This window comes from Onychostruthus taczanowskii, unplaced genomic scaffold (assembly GCF_017590055.1).
Source record: "Onychostruthus taczanowskii isolate IOZ18803 unplaced genomic scaffold, ASM1759005v1 scaffold6, whole genome shotgun sequence".
Classification (NCBI taxonomy): Eukaryota; Metazoa; Chordata; class Aves; order Passeriformes; family Passeridae; genus Onychostruthus; species Onychostruthus taczanowskii.
In genome coordinates this window covers 6635043-6659666 of record NW_024503679.1, presented here as the reverse complement: position 1 = coordinate 6659666, position 24624 = coordinate 6635043, and the positions used below count along the sequence as shown (strand labels likewise).

At 41.2% G+C, this 24624-nt stretch overlaps 1 protein-coding gene across 1 annotated transcript in view; it reads right to left on the bottom strand.

Moving 5' to 3' along the window:
- Positions 1-24624, bottom strand: part of MYO5A (myosin VA) — a 97512-nt gene that overhangs the window by 9327 nt on the left and 63561 nt on the right. Inside the window, exons 20-34 of the mRNA XM_041418782.1 lie at positions 24082-24293; positions 23056-23212; positions 18944-19183; positions 17461-17709; positions 16273-16366; positions 15443-15591; positions 14611-14724; positions 12143-12289; positions 11350-11403; positions 10402-10629; positions 7073-7173; positions 6453-6533; positions 4415-4613; positions 2778-2852; positions 873-966 (exon numbers count right to left, since the gene is read on the bottom strand). Coding sequence (XP_041274716.1) covers positions 873-966; positions 2778-2852; positions 4415-4613; positions 6453-6533; positions 7073-7173; positions 10402-10629; positions 11350-11403; positions 12143-12289; positions 14611-14724; positions 15443-15591; positions 16273-16366; positions 17461-17709; positions 18944-19183; positions 23056-23212; positions 24082-24293 — 2194 coding nt within the window. The remainder of the gene's footprint in view (positions 1-872; positions 967-2777; positions 2853-4414; positions 4614-6452; positions 6534-7072; positions 7174-10401; positions 10630-11349; positions 11404-12142; positions 12290-14610; positions 14725-15442; positions 15592-16272; positions 16367-17460; positions 17710-18943; positions 19184-23055; positions 23213-24081; positions 24294-24624) is intronic.

Genomic DNA, 24624 nt, shown 5'->3' with positions numbered 1-24624 from the left:
CTCCTGACATTAGGAGGTGCAGCACATGGAATATTGCTCTGGCCAGCCTGGATCAGCTGTCCTGGCTGTGTGCCCTTGTGCCCTCCCACCTCAGCTTACTGAGGGGACAGAATGGGGAAAAAAGGAAATCTTGACACTGTCCAGCTCTGCTCAGCAGTAGCCAAAACACCAGTGTGCTCCCAGCAGTGTTACAGACTCAAATCCAAAACACAGCATCACACAGGCTGCTATGGTTAGTTAGTTAGAAAGTTAACTCTATCCCAGTCAGACCTACTGCATCTTTCTAAGTTAATTAGGCAATAAACACAGACCAAACTATATTTTCAGGAGAATTTTCCCACTCTGCATTATGTATGAACATTACTATGGTCTTGTCCAGAAAAGTAACTGAACAATATTTTAAGATTAAAAAAAACCAAAACAAAACAAAACAAATAAACATCTAGACTGAACAATATTTTAAGATTAAAAAACAAAACAAAACAGAACAAAACAAAACAAAACAAATAAACACCTAATTGGACTAACTAACCTTCACATTCAAAGGAAAACTGGGTAACTAATTTTTGCCTGGTTCATATTTAGTACTGCTTTTCTCTTGGCAAAACCAGATACTGTCTTTGAGTTCACAAACACTGGAGGAAACCTCCCTTTATGTTTGAATACTTTCTGCCTTCAGAGAAACATAAATCTCCTTTTCTCACCTTCTAAATGTTCATCAAGGAACACACAGAGGTCTGAGTATACATCCTGTTTCTGCAATCAACAGAGGCTAAGGCTACTGAAGACCTCACAAGTGCTAAAACAGATGGGTATGATGATAACCAGATCACAAAGTAAACCAAAATCTCTCTCTCAAAACATAGAAGTACCTTCAAGTTCACCAATCTTCTTAGCAAACAGTTTCAGCTGCTTCTTTAACTTGCGAACAGTTTTGTCCTGCTTTTCCAGCTGCTCCATTAAATCCTGTAAATTCAAATAAGGGAAAGATTAAGATATGGGGACAATCCTGGACCGTGTGACAGAGACAAAACCAGTGCTGTTATAGAGTTACGAGGCAGTGAGGAAAGCTGAACAGAAGTGCCATCCTCTGGCCAAGGGTTGCAAGCTGGTACGTTGCCTATAACACAAGCCAAATATTGCAAATATTATTAAGTTATATGCAGCATGAGAAAGGCAAAGCTCATAGGCAGGCAGATTCTGCAGACACTCAGAATGAGGTCAGTTTGTACAGCAGAAGATATTTTGCTGCAAACACATTTCCCTAATGCTTCCTCCCTGCTCTTCCAAATGCCTCACACAAATTATTTTCTTTATTATTAAACAGCTATTCCGTATTTCTGCATCATTTATTCCTGTCTTTATGACTGACTCCTTATTCAGACCTATTCATGTTACCAGAGGATGACAGAGAAACACTTAACTTGCACTCAAATTTACCAAATCAAACATCCAAACACCATTTCTTGCTGTCATCACATTTCCTTACACTGAAACTGGTTTCCTACATGTTTTTATTCTGTAACTGAATAACATCTAGCACCTAAAAGTCCTATTCTTTTAGCAAATTGTATTTGTCCTTCAAGGGAACACTCCCCAGAAATCTATCTTTGAATAGTTCTGTGACATATCTGTTGTAGTACATTCACAAAATAATTGTGTAATTAAAAAAGGGAAAGTCATGCTAAAGAAAGCAAAACCCCAAAGCTCAAACAACCTGAAAGCTATTCCAGGATAAGTTTTGGAAAGCAGCTTAGAAGAAAAATCTCCTAAGCAGGAGGATTATTCTTGGCACTGTTAGGAACATAAGGGATTGTGAACTCCCTGCATTAAAAACATCGTACAACTCTTCTGAAGTACTGAAATATTTCAGTGCAGCATGGGCACAAACCTTAATCACGTAGTAAAACAGTTTACAAGCTGATACAACATACTTGAGCAGTAAGATATTAGGCCTGTTGACAACAGAATGGAGGCCATGCTTCACATTCAAAGCACTGTTCAATTTCACAACAGAAATCCTATTAATAACACTACATACTTGCTGTCAGATAAATCAATTTCTCCTGAAACTAACAAAAATATACATTTAAGTTTGACAGACTGTTTTGAATGTATCAGGGGTGGGATATGACTTCAGAACAACCTCTACGTGAGGATGATTAAAGTTCTTTCTATGCTTCCCCTAAACCAATTTAACAGATTTCACATCTCATTAAGATCTGAAAACTCATAAATTATATTCTTTCAAGCTCACATATGGTGCTGTCTTTAATTACTGTGAAAATATTATCACCAATGTCATTCTTCATATTTTGCATTTCTGAAAAATATTCAAATAACAATAAATCCAGGCTATGACTGGATTACTGGCATTATTCACTTTGGTAAGGATCTGTATGATCAGTCCTCTAATTTTCTGAACTGAATCTAAATGTATCCAAGTTTCAAAATAAAGAATAGTTTTGAAAATTGAACATCTTTTGCATCATGTACCTCTTTTCCAGGGCAGTATTAAGTAGTATTCAAAAAGAAACTGCTTTGTTCACAGCGCAAGGCTCGTATTAGTAACAAAACTGTGCATCAAAAAGAAACACAGATTACACAAAGGACACTAAGACTAACAAAAAAAGCAGTGAAGGAAGTAATCGGCATCGTGAAGCTCTCTGCAGGGGATTTCCTCTGAAAGGGAGAAAAGGAAACAGCCTGCTTTTCAATTAGTGCTTCAGAAACAGAGACCGAGACAACAGAAAACAGGGTTCACGTGAGCTACATACAATCATCCTCTTGTAAAGGGAAATCCGGTACAACTGATACTTCTTGGGATCATCTGCATACAACTCCTCATAAAACTGCAAAAATAGGGACAGGATTGGTTTTCTCCCTCCCTCTGTGCCACTGAAACTTCAGTGAGCACTGTACAGATTAAATCAGAATACAACAAGATCAAGAATCATCTGTTTTTAGGCAGTCTAGGCCTTATTTGTGTTCATGCCAGCAGCTCTCAGAGAGAAGCTGATGTAGGTGAGTTGCAGAACAGTCAGATCTTTTAAAAATGGGCCACACCAGGACTGTGAGAGCATGGAATACAACCTTTGTGAGAACAGGGACAGGACATTTTCCTATGCTTATCAAGATGGGATTGCAGTGAACACTACAATTCTGACATGGCACCTGGAAAGCTGCAAATTGTTTCCACTCCAGGGCTAAGAGTGGAACTGAAACATACCCTTGGCTTGGAGTGGACTTGCAATACTCAAACATCTGACATGAAACATTGAGGAACGAGTCTATATTTAACAAGTAAAATTACATTCAGTGTATTTGAAAACAAAGAGAACTCCTCTGGGATATAATTACATGACTGTGTCTTGTCTTGGGAACACAATGTGATGAGTAGGTCTCTGGGGCAAAAATGGCTAAAAATTGTAACATATGACTAAGCAGCAGGAGGGAGCTGCTGAGACAGAAATATTCACCATCTACCTTTGTGAGAGACTGCAGCTGCTGGGGCAAACTTACACTTTTAGCCATTTCTCCAACATGTATCAGCTGAATTATCTGATACTTTGCTCAAAATCGTTGGTATTAAGACAAGACCCCAACAGTGACAACTTCTGTCATGTACATTAACAGGAAACACTACACCTTGGCTTGTTTGGAGGAAGCAATGACACTCACAGCCAGGATTTTTCTGGCTGAAGTAGCTTGTTTCCCTTTACCAATAACAAGCCAAATATATGCCAACACAGGTCTCTCTGGAAGATTTCCCCAGAAATGAAGTAGCTCACATAGGATGAACATACTCCTTTCTAGAAGAAGGTGAGAGTTTTGCCCAATTCTTCCTTCATACAAAAATGCTGTGCAGTACACACATGGACTACCACTTATTAGCTATGTGACTTCTAACCAAGTTTCTTTTTATGGAACTATTTCTTTTTTCAAAACATACTGAATAGCTGGAGCTCATAAAATGGTGGATTATCTGTGTAGCTTTAGGCAGGGAAGAGAGAAATGGAAAGATAAATTACATTAAACGATTAAAGAATTACATCAGAGTTTTTCAATGAAATAAACAAACTAACATATTTCAGGGGAATATGAATAATGCCCCTCCTTGGCATTATTAGTTTTTATGACTTCCCTGGACATCAACATTCTATTTAGCCAGGACTAAACTCACCAGTTGGAAGCTGGGATCCACAAGCTTCCTCCATGCCCCAAACTTCAAACCAATCTCCTGAAGCATTATTACTTCAGGAGCAATCACAAGCCTCTCTCTCCCATTAGCTTACCCTCCAGAAAACCACCACCCTCGTGCAATTTTTTTGCAGGAAGCTGCCATCTGAAAAATGATAAGAACCTAGAGGTGTGGCAGGTGTGTGAGTGGCTCCTGCAGCCTCCCTTCTCTTACCAAGTTCTCATTAGTGAGCCGGGTGATCTCGTGCTGCAGGCTGGCTTCGATGCGCGCCTCGGGAGGCAGCTGCAGGTTCTGGGCCAGCAGCTGCTGCTGCCGGTTGTTTTCCTCCTTCAGACTCTGGATCTCACCTCGCAGCGATTCCAGCTCGTTCTCGTGGCTCTTCTTCTGCGACTGAAGCTGAGACTCCAGCAGCCTGAGGAGGGTGAGCAACACTTTGTGTGAGCACGCTCAAAGTTACATCCCCAGTTCTCAGAGGGAGTGTAAAGCTTTAGCTGCTGCTCAGGAACAATTAGCCATGGCTTGCAAAGGAAAATGAAAAAGGCAGAGGACTCTTTAAACCCTTTAGTATGCCTTCTAATTAAATTAAGCTTGCATGATCAAAAAGTGAAGAGAGAGAAGCTAATTGTGACACTGCCCTGTGTTTCCTTTGACTGTACAGGGTGCTACTGTGGCAATAAATGTGAAGCTAAGTCTTCTCAGATTGACTGAAGGGGCTTTAAAGAGGTTTTACCTCTAAACAAATCAAATAATCCTAGATGAAGATGACACTACGTTCACTTAAGTTAGTACCTTGCAATGAAAAATATTTTTAGAGTTAACTTTTTCAGTCAGAAACCATTTAACTGCAAATGCACATGGATAATCTTTATTTTTGCATTAAACCCAACATTTTTCAGAGGGTTGTCCTTAATGCACAAAAAGTCAACAACAGAATCAGACTCAGGACTGAAATCCAGGAGGTTTACCCTCACCACTAACTCATTCTTTCCCCTTGGGCACATCACATCTCAAGTTTTTCTCATTGTGAAGTGGGGATAACATGTACCAGCCTCCTGCCAGGCAGTGCTGGGGTTCTACTCCTGCTTGCAAGGCACTGTCCAAGGGCTCTGACTCATAATTTTGTACATGCACAGGAAATGACAATACTAGTGACTACCACTGTTCAATTAGACAATATTTCAGGGTTTAAATATGCATAAGGCAGGAACACTTAGTAGTAACCAGACTGATGAAGCACACAAGGGCAAATAGTCATTTACCTGCAATGCTCTGCCATTTAATATAAAACTTCTTGTCTTTACAGTGCCAGGACAAGAGGCAAGAGGCACAGAGCAAACCAACTCCCATCCTGTCTGCTGCAGAACACTTGCTCTAGGTTAGATCTTCACAGGGGCACACAACAATGTTAGGGGTAGAACATGTTAGCACCAGAAAAGGAAAGACTTTAGTTATAGCAGTCATTGCAAAATACCACTTTCTGTAGTCACTGCTACCAAATGCATTCACTGGAGCACGTCAGAGGGCTGGTGCAGTGAATTAGGTGTCAGGGCAGGACTAGGAAGCATTTTGGAAGTCAGGGACACCGACGAGCACACAGAGCCAGAGCACCCCATGACCAGCACAGTCCTTGCAGCAACCACAGTGGTCCCACTGGGGCTTCAACAGCATCACAAGGAACTAAAGATTACTTCTCTTTTGTGGTTATTTTGTGACTTACATTTTGAATTTGGCATGAAGAGACATGGGAGAAGAATGTTTGATTTACTGACCTTGAGACACAAGGAGAGTAAGACCCATTTCAGTTTGAAATTTAAGAGTACACTGATGCTACTTAAACAATAGTTTAATAATTACTAAAATGATTGTATTTCTTTAGGCTGAAAAACTGCAAGGAACATTAATTTTGAAACCTGGTGTAAAGGTACACAAATAGTACATGGCTACAAATACTTTCCAGCTGTGGAGCTTCTGGTATTTTACAGTCTACTTTTGTGCAAGAATTCTTATGAATTATGTATTGGCTGCTGTGCCATCTCAAACTTTTTAAATTATAAAACCTGACAAGTAGGAAGCTTTGAGGACTAGGTTTGAGGAAACTCCTTAATTTCTATAATTTGTGTTGAATTTTTTTCTAACTGTTAAAGCAATAGAAGTACTGTAGCTAAAGCAAACCCATAGCAAGGGGCACAGTTAGCTAGAAAAGAAGATGCAAATGCAGGAAAAAAAAACCCATTCTGAGAAGTCTGGTAACCTGTTGGCTTGTTTTAACCCTTCATAAGCCAGCCAAAGTTCTCCGTCCTCATTCAGCATATGATAGTCCTGGGGAGATTGCCTTTCAAGACAGGTGTTTAAAAAAATACAAGAGATATATGTGATGGTGATGAGGTGACATGGCAAGGACATTACACACTATATTACAGTTACCATAAAAGAGAAACAAAAAAACGCTCTAAAATTAGCAAATTACTTTTCTTGTTTATGTGTTTTTCTTCTGCATGATGAAATTCAGCTCTCAGTGACAGCCCAGCTGGTTACAGCATTCTGTGCTGTTACAACAAACACATTGCCACAGACTATTGTGACCACTGAGGTTCAGAGGGTGACAAACCAGCCTGAGGAATGGCACCCAGGCTGGGCCACGCAGCAATTAGAGGCTAAGAAGCTGGAAATCCAGAAAGCTTGATTTTACATGTCCCCATTATTTCCAAATCCTTTATAATATTGCACACAACAATTTTACTAATGAAATCAAATTATAACCCCAGCTATGAGTGTTCTCTATGCAGACATGGGTGGAACTGACTCAACACAATATACACAGTGTGTCACAGCAGACCCCAAGTGATCACAAAATAAAGAAAGAACTCCTACCTGTTTGTTTCCTTCAGTCCAATATAAGCCTGTGCTATTTCTCCTTTGTCTTTCATCTTCTGTACATCCTCCAAGAGGATTGTGGCATCTGTCATTGTATGCTGGAAAAAGAATGATAATTTCCAGTAAATTTAACAACATAACTGCTCCTTGAATCCGTGTTTTCTTCATGTGCAACACTAATACTTGAGCAGCCACATTAAATAAGTGTGGGTACCTGAGCAAGAGGTTGCTCCATAATTTCTGTGTCCATTTGGTTCACCTTTTAAATTTAATGCACACAAAATGGTCAACTATTGGTCTGTCTAGCAAGTTCTCGGGGTCTCTGCGGTCGAGATGACCCCGAGATGTCAGAAAGTCTCTTTTTCCCAGCCCGATGGTCGAAGAAGGAGTTGGAATTCCTCGGCTCTGGTTCTCAAGGTTGTTTATTTTCTCTTATCTAGTATGTTATTTCTCCAGCATGCGGAGCTCTGTCTGGCAGGTCGGTGTGTGGCACACTGGCTGCCCTTGGAGCGGTGTTATCTTTTTATACTCAAAACTACATGTACTTTATTTACAATAATTTTCCAATACCTATCACCTATGTTAGACAGTCTGTCTCTACTCTAAACCAATCCAAAAGTGCCACCATCACAGCAGAAGATGGAGGCCAAGAAGAAGGAGAAGAAGGACAGACCATGCCCAGATTCCTCCATCTTGCTTCCTAAATCCCCATTCTAAAGCCCCAAAATTCTACCTTTTCACCCTGTGACAAATTAGCTATCATTCTACTTAAACTCTCGTGGCTTGTAAATCTTCACACAAAGCTGGTAGTTTGTTCCATGGGCTAAAATCAAAGCCACAGGTGTTTTTGACTCCATGCCAAGGTCTCTGAGCCCCCTGCCAGGGGCTCGAGTCATCCAGGGCAGCCAGAGGAATGTCCTGGGTTCCTACAGTAAGCGGGCACATATGTTAATCTCTTTCCATTTGTTCATCACATAAAATGAACAAAATAAATTTCACAGAATGTTGAATTTGCATTTTATTCAAATTACCAGGAACAGCTGCTAATACTAAAACTGAAGCAGCAGAGTTTTGCCAGCTTAATTCTATTAACATTTCTTAAACATAGCATTACATGGAGTCTTTCAAAGCTCAAAAATAAGAACTATTTCTCACTCATGTATTTCAAATACTCTGTCAAAGCAGAAAAGAATTGACATGGGCTTGAGATTTTCTACTTTAGATAGCATCATAGTACCAATTTTATTTCAGTTTTCGATGTTTATTATGACACTTTTGCTTTTTCTTCAGTAAAACTTGAAATACTTAAGCTGTTTATAGACACCTTGGCCAGTCTGATCTGAGTCATTGCCATGGAGTACCACAAGGCTTTAATGAACACAAGAGATGGAATTCTCACATTTTGACTTTCAAAACAAGCAGATGCTGTTTTCATGAGCACAATTTTGAAAAGTATTTACAATAACAGCTTTGAGGACAAATGATGGAGCCTAGATCTCTATGTCTAGTATGATTTGCGTTACCCAGTATGAAAAACAATAAAATATGTAAGCTTCTCAAAGAATTATTCCAAACATCTTTATGAGACCTTTGAGGTTTTTCTACTATTAATTTACTACAGAGTAACACTGCTGTATCTCACCTGCCAATCTATCAAGCTTTAGCAGTCTGAACATCTATAATTTAGAGTCAGTTCAGTTTCTTATACTCTTACACGTATACAACTGCATTTTCTAATCAAACATTCAGCAATTCCCATCCATATCTAGAGATGACAATGTGAGCCCACAATGTTTCTTGCTTGCTGAGGACAGCAAACAATCCAAAGTAAGGTACTTCTTCATACCACAGACACTTAATTTGTTGTGAAATATGAGGGGTTTGCAAGTTAACAGAGGGCTGGTTCCCAGATCACAAGGCTCCCTGGATTACTGTCCTTACCCCTCAAACATACTCAGCAAGAAACATGATGGAGCTGACCAATTTCTAAATCCTTCATTTCATATTCAGGTTGTCATAAACCAACAGCTCAAAACTGTTAAATCTGCTTGTTTTGAATTAACTTGTCTCCCTGTGCAAAGCATGAAGATGGGGATGCAGAGGTCACAGAATTAAGGGAAAAGGTATTCAATACTAGCAAGGTAAAATGCATGATGTACATGTAGGCTACTTAAGAGGCAGGTTAATGACAGCTCAATGTTGTTGAGGGTTATTTTAGCATTTAGAAATTCTGGTTTGTAACTGTAGAAGAAAATGTGTACCTTATCCTCCTGGCAACCAAATTGGTAGGCAAGAAAGAAGAGAAACAAAACATTAAAAAAATCTGTCTTTGCTGCAGCTGCCCAACCTGAAAAGCAGAAGCTATCTGCAAACTGGCTGCTGGCCATCCCACAGGTCACCTTCCTATTTCCCTCATACTCACAGCCACTGTAAAATCAACCCTTGCATCGTACCACTGCTGAGAAAGTTATTGAAATATTCACTAAGTTTTTCTTTACAATGTTCTAAATACTACAGAAAAATGTGTTCTGTTTTCTTTACAGTCAATCATTTAAAACAAGACTTATACATCTTCATGCACCACAGATTCCCAGTTTACATAGGACAAATAGAGACATAACTTTGCAGCAGCAAAGGAAAGATGACATATCTGTTCACTCCTTGCTGCAGTTATGAAAGACAGGATAGCTCAGTTCAGTGGAAATTACTAGTTCCTTGATTTACATGATACCTTTTCAGGTTGAATGATTCTTATTTGCAAAGCTATTACTTCCCTAACTATGTCATCAGAGCCTTTTATGTGATGTGTATTTCAGTGGTTGTAACCTGCTCTTCTTTCTACAAAAGCACATAGCACCTATCAAGCAATAATATTTACATATCCTCAAGAGGTCATCTTTACAAAATGTTACTGACTAGCAATCATACAGATGTAGAACAAACTGTTCCTTTTGCTCAACTATTAATTGAAAGGAATTCCTGACAATTCCTTTCAATTTTCCAGTCCAAAGGCACTAGAGAAATGACACAGCTCCCAGTGAGAATTATTTGTGCACTGTTAAAGAGGTCTGGGGGATCAGACCTTTGGTACAGCCTGTACATCTTCACACGAGTGCTGGTAGAGAAACCCCAGACTGGCTGATTAATACAAGCTCCTAATTCAGACTGCTGTGACTTGTGCACTAACAATGGACCAATGGATTACACTTAGAACAGTTTCCAAACCTAGACTGCTTCCTTCTGCCATTTCAAGCGGGCTGTTAATGAACAAAGCATGTTAATGATGCAGGTAACTCCCACCCAGTGCACCTGCTGATGCGATTTACCTTGGGCTGAATCGCCTCTTTCTGGCTCACAAGCTGAGACCTCAGGATGAGAACTTCCTCTTTGCGTACTTCAAGCTCTTCGCTGACCGAGGTCAGCTGGTCCAGGAGGACTCTGTATGCTGGGGCACCAGGAGCAGTCACCTCTGGAGCTCGTGTCTCTGTCAGGGCCTTCTGCAGCTCATTCAGCTCGTTCTTCAGTTTTTTATTCTCAGATTCAAGCTCTTGACGCTGCAAGAAACAGGGACAGTTCTGTCACCCAGCAGCACTGCTACATGTCTGTAACCCACAGGCACAAAACTATGGACAGAAATGGTAAAAATGATGTGTAGCTGCAAGAAATCCATCAATCTGCCCTGTATCCCTGGCCTCTTGACTGTGGTCAGTGTGGCTGGGAGGAGTTCACTAACAAGACTAACCTTCTGCCTGAAAAGCAAAACCAGAGCACACTCACATGGATCAGACAGATTTGATGGCAAACAGAATTGCCAATATTTTTTCCTCTTATTTTCCCCTTAGCAAAAAAAAAAAAAAAGAGAGAGAGTTCACAACAAATAGTGGTCAGCAGGCTAAGAAAATTCTGCATCACTATTAGGAAATACTTTTGGTTTTAGTGGTCTAAGACATGCAGTAATATCAATAATAATTTTGAAAAAGATACCTACATTTATCACTGTATTTTTGCTCAAATTAACTTGCAAGCTGTACTAAGTATTTTAATAGAAAACTCCCCCTGGCTTAGGGGATCTTTTTGTTTTGCATCCCCAGCCACACATTCTATACCTCAAAAAGAGCAGTCCTACAATGAAATGACTGCTGGGGAAAATTTGTTCTAATTTTTCCAGCTACTATTTGGAAACAGGACGGCTATTGTAATTTTCTATGCCAGCACATACAATTGGTGGCAAGATTCCTACTAGAAAACCCCAAAACCCTCTGTTTTAGAATTACCTTGAGCGACTCATACTCCAACTCTGCACCTCTTATGGGAGGCCTTTCTTCCTCCTATGAACAAATACAAAGAAGTGTGAAAACTAAAAATCCTTCACTGAGGTAGAAAAACAAAGAGAATTCAAATTATTTTCCTTTAAAACTGTAAAACACTCATTCTGGTACTGCTAACTGCTGTAGTTTGAATATTGGCATTGTCTCCTTTACGTCTGAGTTTATGACACATAATAGGTTAATATTAATAAAATCACATACTGTCACTGGCAGTGAAACACAGCAGGATGAACCCCAGCACGCTAAAGAAATTCACTGGTAGAAATATAATAAGAAACAATTGCCAAAACCAGTTTCATAATTTTTTAAGAACTTAAGGAGACCAAATCAGGAGAATTTACATTGCAATCAGCTAAGGTGTCTAAGCCCAGTGCTTTAGCTAGGCATCCTGGTTAGGCATTCTTCTGCCTAAAATAAACAATTACCATTCTCTCCATCATTTAAGTCTATTTCCTTATGGCTACTCCTTAATAAAAACAGCCTTTCAGCCTTTTCTTTTTTTTAAAGCAAAGTTCCAAGCACATTTTGTTCCTGTTGTCTTCCATCAGAGGATCTCAAGGACCCTGGAAAACCAAATAACCAGTCCCTAGAACTAAGCTCCAGTACGAAACTCATCATTAAACAAAGCGAGTGCTAGAGGAAGATGAAGATTTAGTGAAAGCCAGTCAGCATTCACAGAGCTACTGTTTCACAAGAAGGGACTCTGGTGTCAGCATGTGATCAGCTGCAAGGAGTCCACCTTGGCTTTAGCACGGAGAGCCTGCTCTTCCTTTCTGTCCAGTTCATCCTGCAGGGACTGCTTTTCTTGCTCCAGTTCTGAAACCCGTTTCTGCAGCTTGAGGAACAGAGACATGTCCAGCGCTGCTTTCTTCTCACTAGGCTCCTGCTGCAGGAAAAACAGAGGGAAGTCAAGAGGTATTCCCCTTCCACAGCACAAGGAAGCACAACAGTGAGTAAAGATGGGAAACAGACTGGGGAAAAAGAGAGGAACACAGAAATGTTACTTGATTCTGAGCATTGACTATCTAAAGTATTTCATCAGCTATCAAACACTATTTTAAAAAAAAGGATTTACTAGTAGAAAATGTTTCTAAGCCTAAAGCCTAGCAAAAGAAAGCACTAGGCACTACCTAGCAGACAGGAGGTCTATAACTAAGCATACCTTATAGTCTTACTTGTTTGAAGGGGGAAAGTAGAAAAAAGAAAAAGTTTGTGGTTAGACTCACCTGGAAACAACTGTAAATAAGGGCTTTTTTGTTTGTTGGTTTAGTTTTCAATGATTTCTTTAGTAAGTTCTTTAGCTAAAGAGAAATCTCTCTAGAAATTTGAAGGTTAATTTAGTGGGATGTGATACAAAAAATTGGTAACAGAGAATATATTTAATGCCTTTTTCCTTTTACTGTGCTAATTATACAGCCTGTTTTGAGCCTAATTCACCAGCTTCTTCACTATTTTCTGGGCAAGGACCAGTGTTTGCAATCTGAAGGAGCATTAGAAATTGTTCATCAGCCTTTTTGTACTTTATGTACTGAGAAGATCAAAGTATTTACTATGAACTGTACCATAAAATCTTAAAGCCTATAAAAGGAACTAGAAAATTAGTATTAATGACTGCAGCAGACAAGCAAGCACAGCCATTTCCACTTCATCTCCTTTTACTGTTGAGGGGAAGAGTCATAAACCACACCAACAGCTCAGGCAAAAGGTAAGAGACTTTTGAGTTTTCTGGCTTTACTTGTTTGCCTTGAGGTGGGCCCAATTTTTTAATGCAGTTTTGTACAATTAATCTATATTGTTAGTTTAGAGTCAGAACTGGAGAATGTTGAGGGGTTAAATAAAAACAGTGCTGCATTCGTTCACACTCTTGTGTGAGTTCATTTCTTCATTTATAGTCTAAAACCCAAAGCTGGCTCTGGAACAGAGCTAAAATTGCCCTGAAGCACTCCACAGTGCCACGTATTTCTCAGTAAAGTCCCAACGATGTAATTCAGCAAGTCTATCAGCCAAAGGAAAAGCTGGCATTTGGCTCACATGTGACATCCCATGGACTGTCCTCCTGAATACCTGTGAATGTAGGAGTATCATCCTGAAACCATTATGCAAGGTGGGAAACGTAAGTGGGAAGGCAGATGATGACAGAGTGCAGAGAGAGGCTGTGCCAGCCCCAGTGCAGCAGGGTATTTGCATCCAGAGGAGAAAATAATTCTCTGCAGAGGCTTTCCAAAGCAGCACTGACAGCCTGCCAAAAGCTGCTCTGCAGATCCCTAACCCAGGCAGAGGGCACACAGGGTGTGCTGTGCCCTGGCTCTCTGGTAAGGAGATGCACAGAGAAAACTTTAACTCAGGAAAGTGCCAAGCACAGCCAGACATCCACCTTGAGGGCTCTGTCTTTGCAGTCCCACTGTGATGGGATGGGCTGAAGGGAGGAGTTATCTTGGAAACTATTAGCAATGGCTTGGAGTTGCACCACAAATTATTTATGGTTATTATTCATTAGCTGAATCAAGTCATCTTTCTGAACATTTTTGGACATCTTCCTGATCATTTCTCCAAACACTCTGGGATTTGTACTGCTGCACATGCAAAGGAAACACCCATTCTGGGAGCTTGATTCCTCTCTATGAAATAGAGAAAACCTGATCCAACAAGAGCTCCTCACCCCCAACAGGAAACTCATTCCATGTAGCTACTAAGGATGCAGCTTGCCATTTTAAATCATTAACCATACAGTAGGCAGGCTCCTCAGGAAGTCTCACTGGTTCTCGGAATTCCCACTTTGGCCTGAATAAGTGATTGTGCTTACCAACACTGACAACCAAATGTTTCACAGATGTAAATCAGCTGGATCACCAAGTATCTACTCTATGCTTATTGTAATACAAGAAAAATTCAAAGCAACTTTGACAGCCTTTTTACACAGGATCATAACTAAATAAGGAATAAGTGTTCTCTAAAAGGAAATGGCGAAAGTTGGATTAAAGCTTTAGATATCTCAGTACAACGATATTGTGTTCAGAAGCACTTATGAAAAAAAAAAAGAAAAAGGAATGAGTTCAACCACGTATCGGGAAATGGCGAAAGTTGGATTAAAGCTTTAGATATCTCAGTATGATGATATTGTGTTCAGAAGCACTTACGAAAAAAAAAGAGAAAGGAATGAGTTCAACCACGTATCAGTGAAAAGTTGTGGGGGATTTTTAACATTACCTCCATCCTTAGTGGTAAGTCTTCTGCTTCTGTGATCTCAGAGCTGAAAGTATATTCAGATTCATTGCTACTGTGAGTTGAATCCGTTCTTTTGTGCCCAGGCTTGGGGATGCTCTGAAGTGCAAGTGGAACAAATCAGTACCAGTGCATGGTTTTCCCTGTGACTGTCTCTTCACAACCTTTAGTTTAGCTTATAATATTTGGTGCTATGTCTCAGTTATCAAAATTAATAAGAAAATATTTTTGATTCTGATCTCTCCAAAGTCCTAAAAGCCTGTGAGATACAGTTAGCACTCAACTCCATGGAGACAGGTCAGATCTTACACCACCGAGGATTGCTGCAGAAAGCAGAACCAAGAAAGGATGCAGCACTTTGTGGGAAAGAAACACTCAGATTACAGGAAGCACAGGCAGCAACTTTTTAACTTCCTAGACATTCTGTTGAGGAATACTTTATATTCCTGCCACACAGAACATTCCTAGGACTACTTAAAATTTATCACTGGATGAAGATGGTGCAAACAACCCCAGCAGATGTGAATAACTTGAGGGCAAAATAAGGGTGGACAGCACAAGTAATACCACCAGGAAAGCCACAGCAGAAATTTAGCCTTCTTCACAGCTGTAACAATTTTTTTTTTAATCCACAACAAATTTTAAATGTATTTGTTTTGACTGAACTAATCAAAATAAACAGGCTTTAAAAGGACAACTTCTTTCAAGTACAGTCACCAACACATACAGCTGACAGCACTTACCAACTTATCCCACTAGACTCTGCCTGAACACAGCTGTAAACAGCTTTTGGTTTCTCAGCTGTGGAGCCACTTACCACCATCAGGTTCATTTCATCCTTGAGGTCATCGTAGCGCTCCTCCAGGCGGCTGAACTCATTCAGCAGGTTCTGGTACCGTAACCGTTCGTCGTTCAGGTCCAGCTCCAGCTGCTTCGTCTCCTCCACCAGCTTCTTCTCCATCGACTCTGCCACAGACAGCAGGGATCCCAGTGAGAATTCCAGCCCTACCCACCATGCAGTGCATCCGTGCAGGAGGTACAGGCCTTGTCTGCACCGAGGAACAGCCTGACGTTTGATGCTGGTGTTTGTGCTTCTCTGGGCAGACATTAAGCCAAAAATATGAAAGGCCAAAGCATTATTGTGGCAACCACAGAAGGGCTCACTCAGACAAGTTATTCATTTTGCTAATACCTTCTATAGGCGATTCCAGGAGGGAGGAAGAAGGGGCACTATCCCACTGCTGTGCTATGTAAAAGCAAAATGCTTTACAGCTCAAGCATCCTCACCCTCCTCATCACAGCTCCCTTCATCACAGCCCTCACATCTAGAGTTTGGCTGCTGCCTACACAGTCACAGCAGCCAGAAAAGTTGTAGTGGATAAACTGTATTAAATATCAGAGCTGCCTTTTAAAAACTGAAGTGCTTTAGAACAGTCAGCCCCCCTAAAAAAGACCCCGAAGTCTTAGGATTTTGTGGAAATACAAATGGTAAATAATTTTGATGTTTGCAAGTTTTTTTTTAAAAAAAAGAAATGAGTGCACAAAAAGGAATGTAAACTAAGGCAAATCAGCCCAATCTATGCAGTGGAGTGTTGCTTTACCAGGTAACAAGCAGTAGAGAGCCTGAATGAAGGGAACAGAGCCAACCTGTTATTTCCCTCGCCTGGTCATGGATGCGGCGGTTCAGCTCCTCCTTTTCTGTTTTCAGTAATGAGTTCTGCTCTTTTAGCTCTGAAACCAGCTACAGAGATAATAAAATATTTGACTCAGAATGCAGTTCATCTTTCAGCAGTAGCTCTAACAACAACGGCACCTTTGTTATAACAAAAGGTGAAGTACTTAAACTGTTCTTCACAAAGTGGACCTGGTGAACTAAGTTATATCTTCATTTCCAAATTACATTTCTTAAATATGTACCACTGCAGACTCCCCTGCATGTTCTGAACCCCATTTCTCATCAGATGCTAAAATTGCCCTGAAGCACTCCACAGTGCCATGTATTTTTCAGTGAAGTCCCAAAGATGTAAACGGCTCATTAAAACAGAAATATTCATAAAATAGTAACACATTTGGTAGTTCTACAGTAAATTCCATTGCATTGGGTAACACCAAAATTTAACATCTTGCCTCTGCCCTAAAGCTGTGTCACTTAACCTGTGTTCCGGTTTGCCAGGTACTCATTTGTCTCTGATTATGGTTACCATGCATTCACTTTGCTTTATCTATAAATATTTTCCCTTATGCTTATCTGATACTGAAACTTGTCACTTGCAGCATCACATAATGATGGATTGGCTCTTCCAATACTCAAACTTGCACCACTATCAGCAAGTACTCCTGACAGAAATCAACCTGTTTGATAGGTTTGTGGTTAGCAAAGAAAAGGGGTTAGCTGAAACCTGTTGAACTAGACTAAGCACATGTGTTGAATAGGCTGGCTGGCTGTCTGCATCAGGCAGGATATAGCAGCACCTTTGAATACTGAATGTGGGGCAGATTTCTGCTATCTATGTGATTACTCTCTCTAGGTAGTTAAAATGAATGAATTCACTACCTCTGGCTAAGTCAGAAAGTTCAAGGATTTGGCTTTGCAAATGTTTTTGACATCAAAATCTGAATAGACTGGATACATATATTTACATATAATATATGGATTTAGCATATTTCTCTACCATTGGTGTGGCCATTTAGATACCAAGGCTATTGAGGATGGTACAGCTACAAAAACACAGTAAAAATACCAGTCACACAAGTGAAACAATTAAGCCTGGGCAAAACCTGAGTGGACACCAGGCCCTTGTAAATCCTCTCATGCATCTGAGACCCCATACGTGCCTGCTCAGTTTCATGTTTGTATTTGTCTGCCCGCTCCTCAATGCTCTTCTTCTCCGACTGGGTCTGGTGCAGCTCCTTGCGGAGCTTGGCAATCTCCTCCTGGAGGCTGAGCACTCGGTTGGTGGCGTTCTTGGCCTCCTCCTCACTCATCCGAAGCCTCTCCACGTCGCTCCGCAGCTTCTCCGTCTCCGTACTGTACGTGATCTCCAGGTTGTTCATCTTCTCCAGCAGGGATTTGTACTCTTTGTTCTGTGCAAAACACAACACAGACAGAGCAGCTGTTACAGAAGTTCTGGTTCAAGGGAGCCTTTTCCTTCCCTACAGAAGACACCCAGACATGGGAGCACAGGAGCAGCTTCCCCATTTCAAAAAGGTTTTGGTCTGGTTTTGCAGAACTGCTTAACGAGGTGACAGAACAGTCCAGCCTCTAAGCCTGCACATCCTAAACTAAAATCAGATGGAGAGCCCACATACATCAGACAGGATCACCCCACCTTCCCCTAAAACAGAGCAACTGACGTGCTTCAGACGCAGTACTGGCGTTAAGCGAGTGGGTGTTTTTCTCAGCTCTGCTGAGAGGAACAAGTGGATGTTTGACTGCTCCACTTCTGCTGTGGCCTCCCCTTCTCTCCTATCACTCCTCTTCATCAAAAAAGAGAACCAAGCCCTTACAATGAAAATTCAGTGCATTCTGTGAATCCCCACAGTGCTGAGAAAGGTAACCAAGACTTTGACATGTTTCCCCAGTGTCATCCTGTTTTTTTGAGTTCTTCTAAGCCTTCTGATGTTTACATTTTTGTAATGAACTTTCTCACGAACTTTATGTAAATAATTAATTGTTTTGCATTCTTTTCTGGAGGAGGAAAAATTTGATAAACTGTTAGTTTGTCCAGTGTCATTGGAGAGGTGGCACTTTCACCCTGCAATCCACTGTCACTTTTAGAAGTACATAAATGTTAGAGTCAGAAATTGAACATCACTCTTTTGTGGCTTGGAAAAAATACATAAATGTTAGAGTCAGAAATTGAACATCACTCTTTTGTGCCTTGGAAAATCCAGTGTCTGCACCCGTCACAGGCATATTTTATGAAAAATCCTTTTGCTAGGGTCTTTTCTCCTGAGAAGCTGGGAAGCTTCAGCTTCTCCATGTTTTGCTGCTTTGGAATGTGATTTGGAGAATTGTTTACCCAGCATGTGAAATTGTTTTCACCTAATACCCAATGACAGCCACCTGTGTCAAGGCTGTGAGCAGTCACAAGATTTTATTATCATTCCTTTCTATTCCTTTCCACCTTCTGACGGATCCTTTCTCTCTATTTAGTATAGTTTTAATATAGCATTTTAATATAATGTAATATCATAATATAACTAACCAGCCTTCTGAAACATGGAGTCAAGATTCTCATCTCCTCCCTGTCCTGGGACCCTCGAGCACGACCACACGCACCTTTCTATTTTGCACTCTAAAGTGACAAGCTTTTACCTGCTCATCGATTTTCCTCTGCAGCTGCATGATCTTGTTCTCCAGGCCAATGTGGAGCTTCTTGTAGCGCTCCACAGAGCGGGCCTCTATCTTCAGCTTCTTGAGCTCCCTCTTGGCCATCATGCGGCGGTAGCAGCACTGCAGGTAGACGATGGCCCGCAGCGTGCGCCGGTAGCGCCGCCGCGCCAGCCAGCCCCTCACGTGCTTCTGGATGACCACGGACTTGTGCTCCCGCAGCATCTGCAGTGGGCAAAACACATGGAAAACACAGGGGTTAGAGCTCCAAACTGCACCTGGGCAGGCACATGGAACCCCGTAAGGATGGTGCACCTGCAGTGGGCAAAACACAGGGGTTAGAGGTCCAAACTGCACCTGGGCAGGCACACGGGACCCCGTAAGGATGGAGCACCTGCAGTGGGCAAAACACATGGAAAACACAGGGGTTAGAGCTCCAAACTGCACCTGGGCAGGCACACGGGACCCCGTAAGGATGGAGCACCTGCAGTGGGCAAAACACATGGAAAACACAGGGGTTAGAGCTCCAAACTGCACCTGGGCAGGCACATGGAACCCCGTAAGGATGGTGCACCTGCAGTGGGCAAAACACAGGGGTTAGAGGTCCAAACTGCACCTGGGCAGGCACATGGAACCCCGTAAGGATGGAGCACCTGCAGTGGGGAAAACACATGGAAAACACAGGGGTTAGAGCTCCAAACTGCACCTGGGCAGGCACACGGGACCCCGTAAGGATGGACACCTTCCCCTACAAAGAGAAACTTTTGGGGAAGACCAGCAAGAAATGGAATAAATGTAAATTAGAAATAAAAGAAGAGGGAAAGAAGACTGGAACAAGGACAACAACAGGGGGTAAAATGAAAAGGAACTGGAGAGAAAAACATGACAGAAAGAACTGGAGGCACATGGAAGCAGCAGGCATTCCTTTGTGTTGAGGTCAGAGCCCAGCTAATTGCAAAAGTATATGGTACCTGTTGGCAAGATTATAAATACAATCTCCTTTTTTTTTAACTGCATCTTTATCTTGAAACACTTTAGAATTGTTGACATATGCTGCATAGAGGTCATCAATACAAAGTTTAAAATTACCACATTTGATATGCAATGCAGTCAGTACTGCATTTCCCAGAGGAAATTGTAGCAGCTCTTAAGAAGTCAGAAGCTTTTGGTTTGTTTGTGTTATTTTGTTTTGGGGGTTTTTTGTTGCCTTTTTTGACATACCTTAGGCTTGCCAGCATGGAAAAGTTTTCATCTATTCTAGTAAGAAATTTATAGTGTAATAATTTGAATTTATTTTATGGCAGAAATTTCAACCATAGGTTTGAGGTGTAAAAAAAAAAAATCCAGATTATTTTTTTAAAAAAGTCTGTAACATAAACCAGCCATGTGCGTTAGCCAGAAAGTTCAGCTAAGAAGAGTCTACCACTTGCTTTTGCATCCTTCACCCACCAATTCAATCACAGAACCCCTGAATTCAAGCAGATTACATGAGATATGAATGGAGAGCCTGCCCAAATCCACAAGGCTTCCAGTACTCTGAGAGCTTTAGAGTTCACTTAATAAAGCTTCTGCAAATAAAACAGTTTATTCTAAAGAACAAAATTATCTAGGATTGCATGTTAATGCTCAGAACTGATAGTTTAAATATCATAGACAGTTCACATTCTTACACTGATTTACCACAAAGCTGATAACACAAACTAGTCAGGTAACAGTAATTTTATTTTCTTTTAGACTGCTTAGCAAATGAACTGAAATGTGTTAGAAGCATTACAGTTCCAGATCAATGAATTTATAATTCACTGGCAAAGTGGCAAGACTGTAATACATACGAACTTTCTCCCTTAGCACTTATTTCTGAGTTAAAAATGAGACTGGAAATCCCATCACTCAGTCACTCAGCACACCAAGGTAAGGAAGCAGCTCTCCGAAAAGCACAGCAAGGTCAAAAGCCAAAGTCCTCCTGACTGCATGCCATGCAGTTGGCCTTCCTGCCTCCTCCTTACACATTTTCTGGAACACTCCTTCAGCAGGTTCCCAGCAGGTGCCTGTACACTAGAATACAACAGCTTTCAACAATTTTCACCTCAAGATTGAAAGCAACAAGCCCTGTAAAATACCTCCATGGCGTGGGGATGGTCCTCATCTGCCGGGGAATTCTCACATCCATGCAATCCAGTGAGGAAACAGGCCGCTCCAAAGTACAGTGAGAGGATCAGGAAAGTTACTTCATCTACCAGCTATATCCCAGGAAAGCTTATGTCAAAGCTAAAGGAGGAACTAGACTCCTTGTCCAGCTGAGAAGCACATTGCAATGTCTCAGGCAGGAGCTTTCCCCAGGATGTGTGAAACAGATGATTCAACCATATTAAATTCCTTGTCCTGCCCACGTGACTCAAGACGTGCCCTCTCTTCCTACAACAACAACAGGTCCCTTTCACAATCCCAAGGAGCAGCACGTGTACCACACATTACTGCAGCCAGGCTCAGCCAGCTGTCCTGTCACAGGGCACCCTTTCGGTTTCACCCGCCTGCAATCACCAACTCCACAACAGCCCTGTGTACCTTCCCATGGCACACCTGTGCCTCCCTCTCTGGCCATCCTGCACCTCAGCCTGGGTAAAATCCCACCTTGGCAGGACAAGACAAACACAGCACGCCGCAGGGGCACTTGTCAGACTGTCATGCTTTACTGCAGAGAACAATTCACAGCTCGAGGGGGATCCTCCTGACAGGCAGGTCTGACCACCCCTCCCAGGGACTCCTCCAGAAACCTGCCATCTCTATTAGGAGGGAACATAACAGGTTTATTAAACTGTGCTACAAGACAGATGGGCTGTGTATTACTCATGTGACTAACAAGGCAGAGAGAAACAACTCCCATCTTCCCAAAGATTTTAGGCCACCTGCTGCTGTGACCCAGGTGTCACTTCGTCACATCTGTCAGACCGCTGTTAAAAACACATCTTGTTTAACATCATAAATACAGTTTGTAATAAGAAGAATGCTAAGAATTCCAATATAAAGGTAAGTGGATAACCACATAAAAGAACAGCCAAGTCAACCACAAGGGTCTTACTACTAAGAAATTCTCATCAAGGTTTTTTTTTTTTCAGCTTTGTGGCTAGTTTATGTTAGAATACTACACATGTGACTCTCTAGCAATTTTAATACTAATGAAAAATATAAAAACTCCAAATACAAAAGAGAAAAATATGGTACATAAGCATCAGATGGCTTTTTGCTGCATGTCCTTAACATTTACATGCTTGGGAAAACAAATCCCTCAGCTACTTTTTCAGTGAAATACAAGATGACTTTTGAACCTGGTTAAAACAGTTCTTGTATATAAAAGTGCTATGAAACATGTTACCACTTTGCAGTTTGAATACAATTCTGTTTCCAGCCCTGTAATCACTGAAAACCAAATTCTAATTTCTCAATTGAATAATTTATTATCAAGCATATTCAGGAAAATATTACCAATATCACTAGGACAGGGTTATATCAAATTATCCCCACACCAAAACCAACAAACATTAATAAAATAAAACAAAAACACTCCACCCATGGATAACTTTTTATACCCAATTTTTGTGGGAATCTCTTTGCTAACATAATTCCATAAGCCATTTCAGAATCACTGAAACTAGAGATGGGAAAGGACCAGTAGTGAGTGCATCACTTGTATACTGATGTAAGCAATACTGATTTGGACTAACAGAGACAGATTAAAGCAAGGCCATTTTCAGTATTTAAGTGCCTCAACATTCTATATAACAAGTGAAAAAGTCAGAAATGCTGTAAATCTCTGCTGGATTCTCCACTGGCTGCACTGAAAGTCTAAGTACTAGATGTACAAAAGTACTAGATGACAATGAGAATATGTCTACAATGACAAGTTGATGGCAGTATTAGATATTTCTAATTTCCAGGTGCTATCCCTTAATCCATGCTCTGCTATTTTGTCTCTGCATCACACCTAACAGCATGCACACAAAACATTTCAGATTCCCAAGATGACAGCGCAGAGAAGCTTTGTCCTGAAAGTGTGTGGAAATAAAGGCAGAGTGAAAAAGTACATTGTGATTTCTTACCATTTGGTACTTGTTTCTGACCATGTAACCTCTCAGGAGAGCCTGGAGAGCAATAGTAGCATCTCGCATGCACTGGTATCTCTTGCGGACCACGTACATGCGCTGGAACTTCTGAATGGTGATGGCAGCTCGTGTTCTCCTCAGGAACTTGGCATAGCTAAGGAAAAGATCACAAACAGTACTTGTAATTATGTGATTGAATGCTTGGGGCTTTTTTAATAGCCTGTATTTTTAGTGTTGTCAGTGAGACTGTATATTTACTTGCTATTCTGCTGTGTGGTAGTACAACAGCAGAATGACAAATTAACAGAAACCTTTCAAAGCTTTACAGGGAGATGTTTTCCCTTCCCCTAAGAATTGCACTATACAGCTGACAAGGTAAACTCAGCTTAATTTCTCATCACCTCTTCTCCAACTTTAAAGCTGTTTCCACTATGTCATCTTCCAGATCTACTCTCCTAACCTCCAGTAGTAGAAAAAGTTTGCTTGTTCTTGGCTATTGCAGTAAGACAATTACAAAGCATCTTGACATATGCCTCTTTCTGAAGGTTGGTTATTACAGCCTTCATCACCACCTTGTCTTTGAACAATACCACCTGTATTCCTGCCCTTCTCTCTGGCCCCATGGCCATCCCTCAGAAGTCAATCCAAACAAATCACTGACTGATGAATGTCCTTTTACAGCTGCACCCTGGATGAGGAATGGCTTCTCCAGCAGGACAGACCCAGCTGGGAGGGCACACGGAAACTGGGCAATAAGGACTCAGACAGTCCTGCTTTACCTCACCTGCAGCATATCTCCTAAGTACTACTTGTTTGCTGCATCATAGAGCCAGGGTGCTACTGTCCTCTCAGAAAGGTCAAAACTAGTCAGGACAGACACACCCATACTCAATTTCCTTCATTTGTCTGGAAAATCGTTTCCTCTCAGGCAGCACAGGAAGGCGAGAACAAATGTAACACATTTAAATGCCCTGCTTCCAGGGCTGTGGACTGGGGCTGGCATCTGCCCTGAGCAGTGCTTACCATCGTGCCTGGTACCCTCTGACATGTCTCTGGATGGTGATGGCAGCCTTCCTCATCCGCATGTACTTCTTCCTCATCAGCCAGCCCCGGATCGTCTTTTGGATGCGGATACAGGCAGCTCTCAACTTATCTGCCCTTATTTTTTCCAGGTAGGCTACTTGACCAGCCCGGAAAAATATTTTTGTCTTACCAAACTGGTACTTATCCTTGTCCTATTTTCAAAGGTAAAAAGAGGATAAGTTACGGCATTAAGTGTTAGTGCATAAAAAAAGGCATGAAGGGCTAAATGAAAGCACAGTTAGTAAAGAGGCAAAATTATCTGTGTAATATTTTGGGCAATCTGAGACTTAAATTAAGTAGTGGAGAAAGGTATTTTCTCTGTATGATTCTGTTAAAAATTAATATAATAAGGCCACAAGCATGGCCCAAAGGGGCAATGTGAGATTTCTTGCTTAGATCATAATGCCATAAAGATAATAACATGGAAGGCTACAGGAGGTGACAAAGGGGCCCAGAGGATGAAAGCAATACAGGCAGTGAACA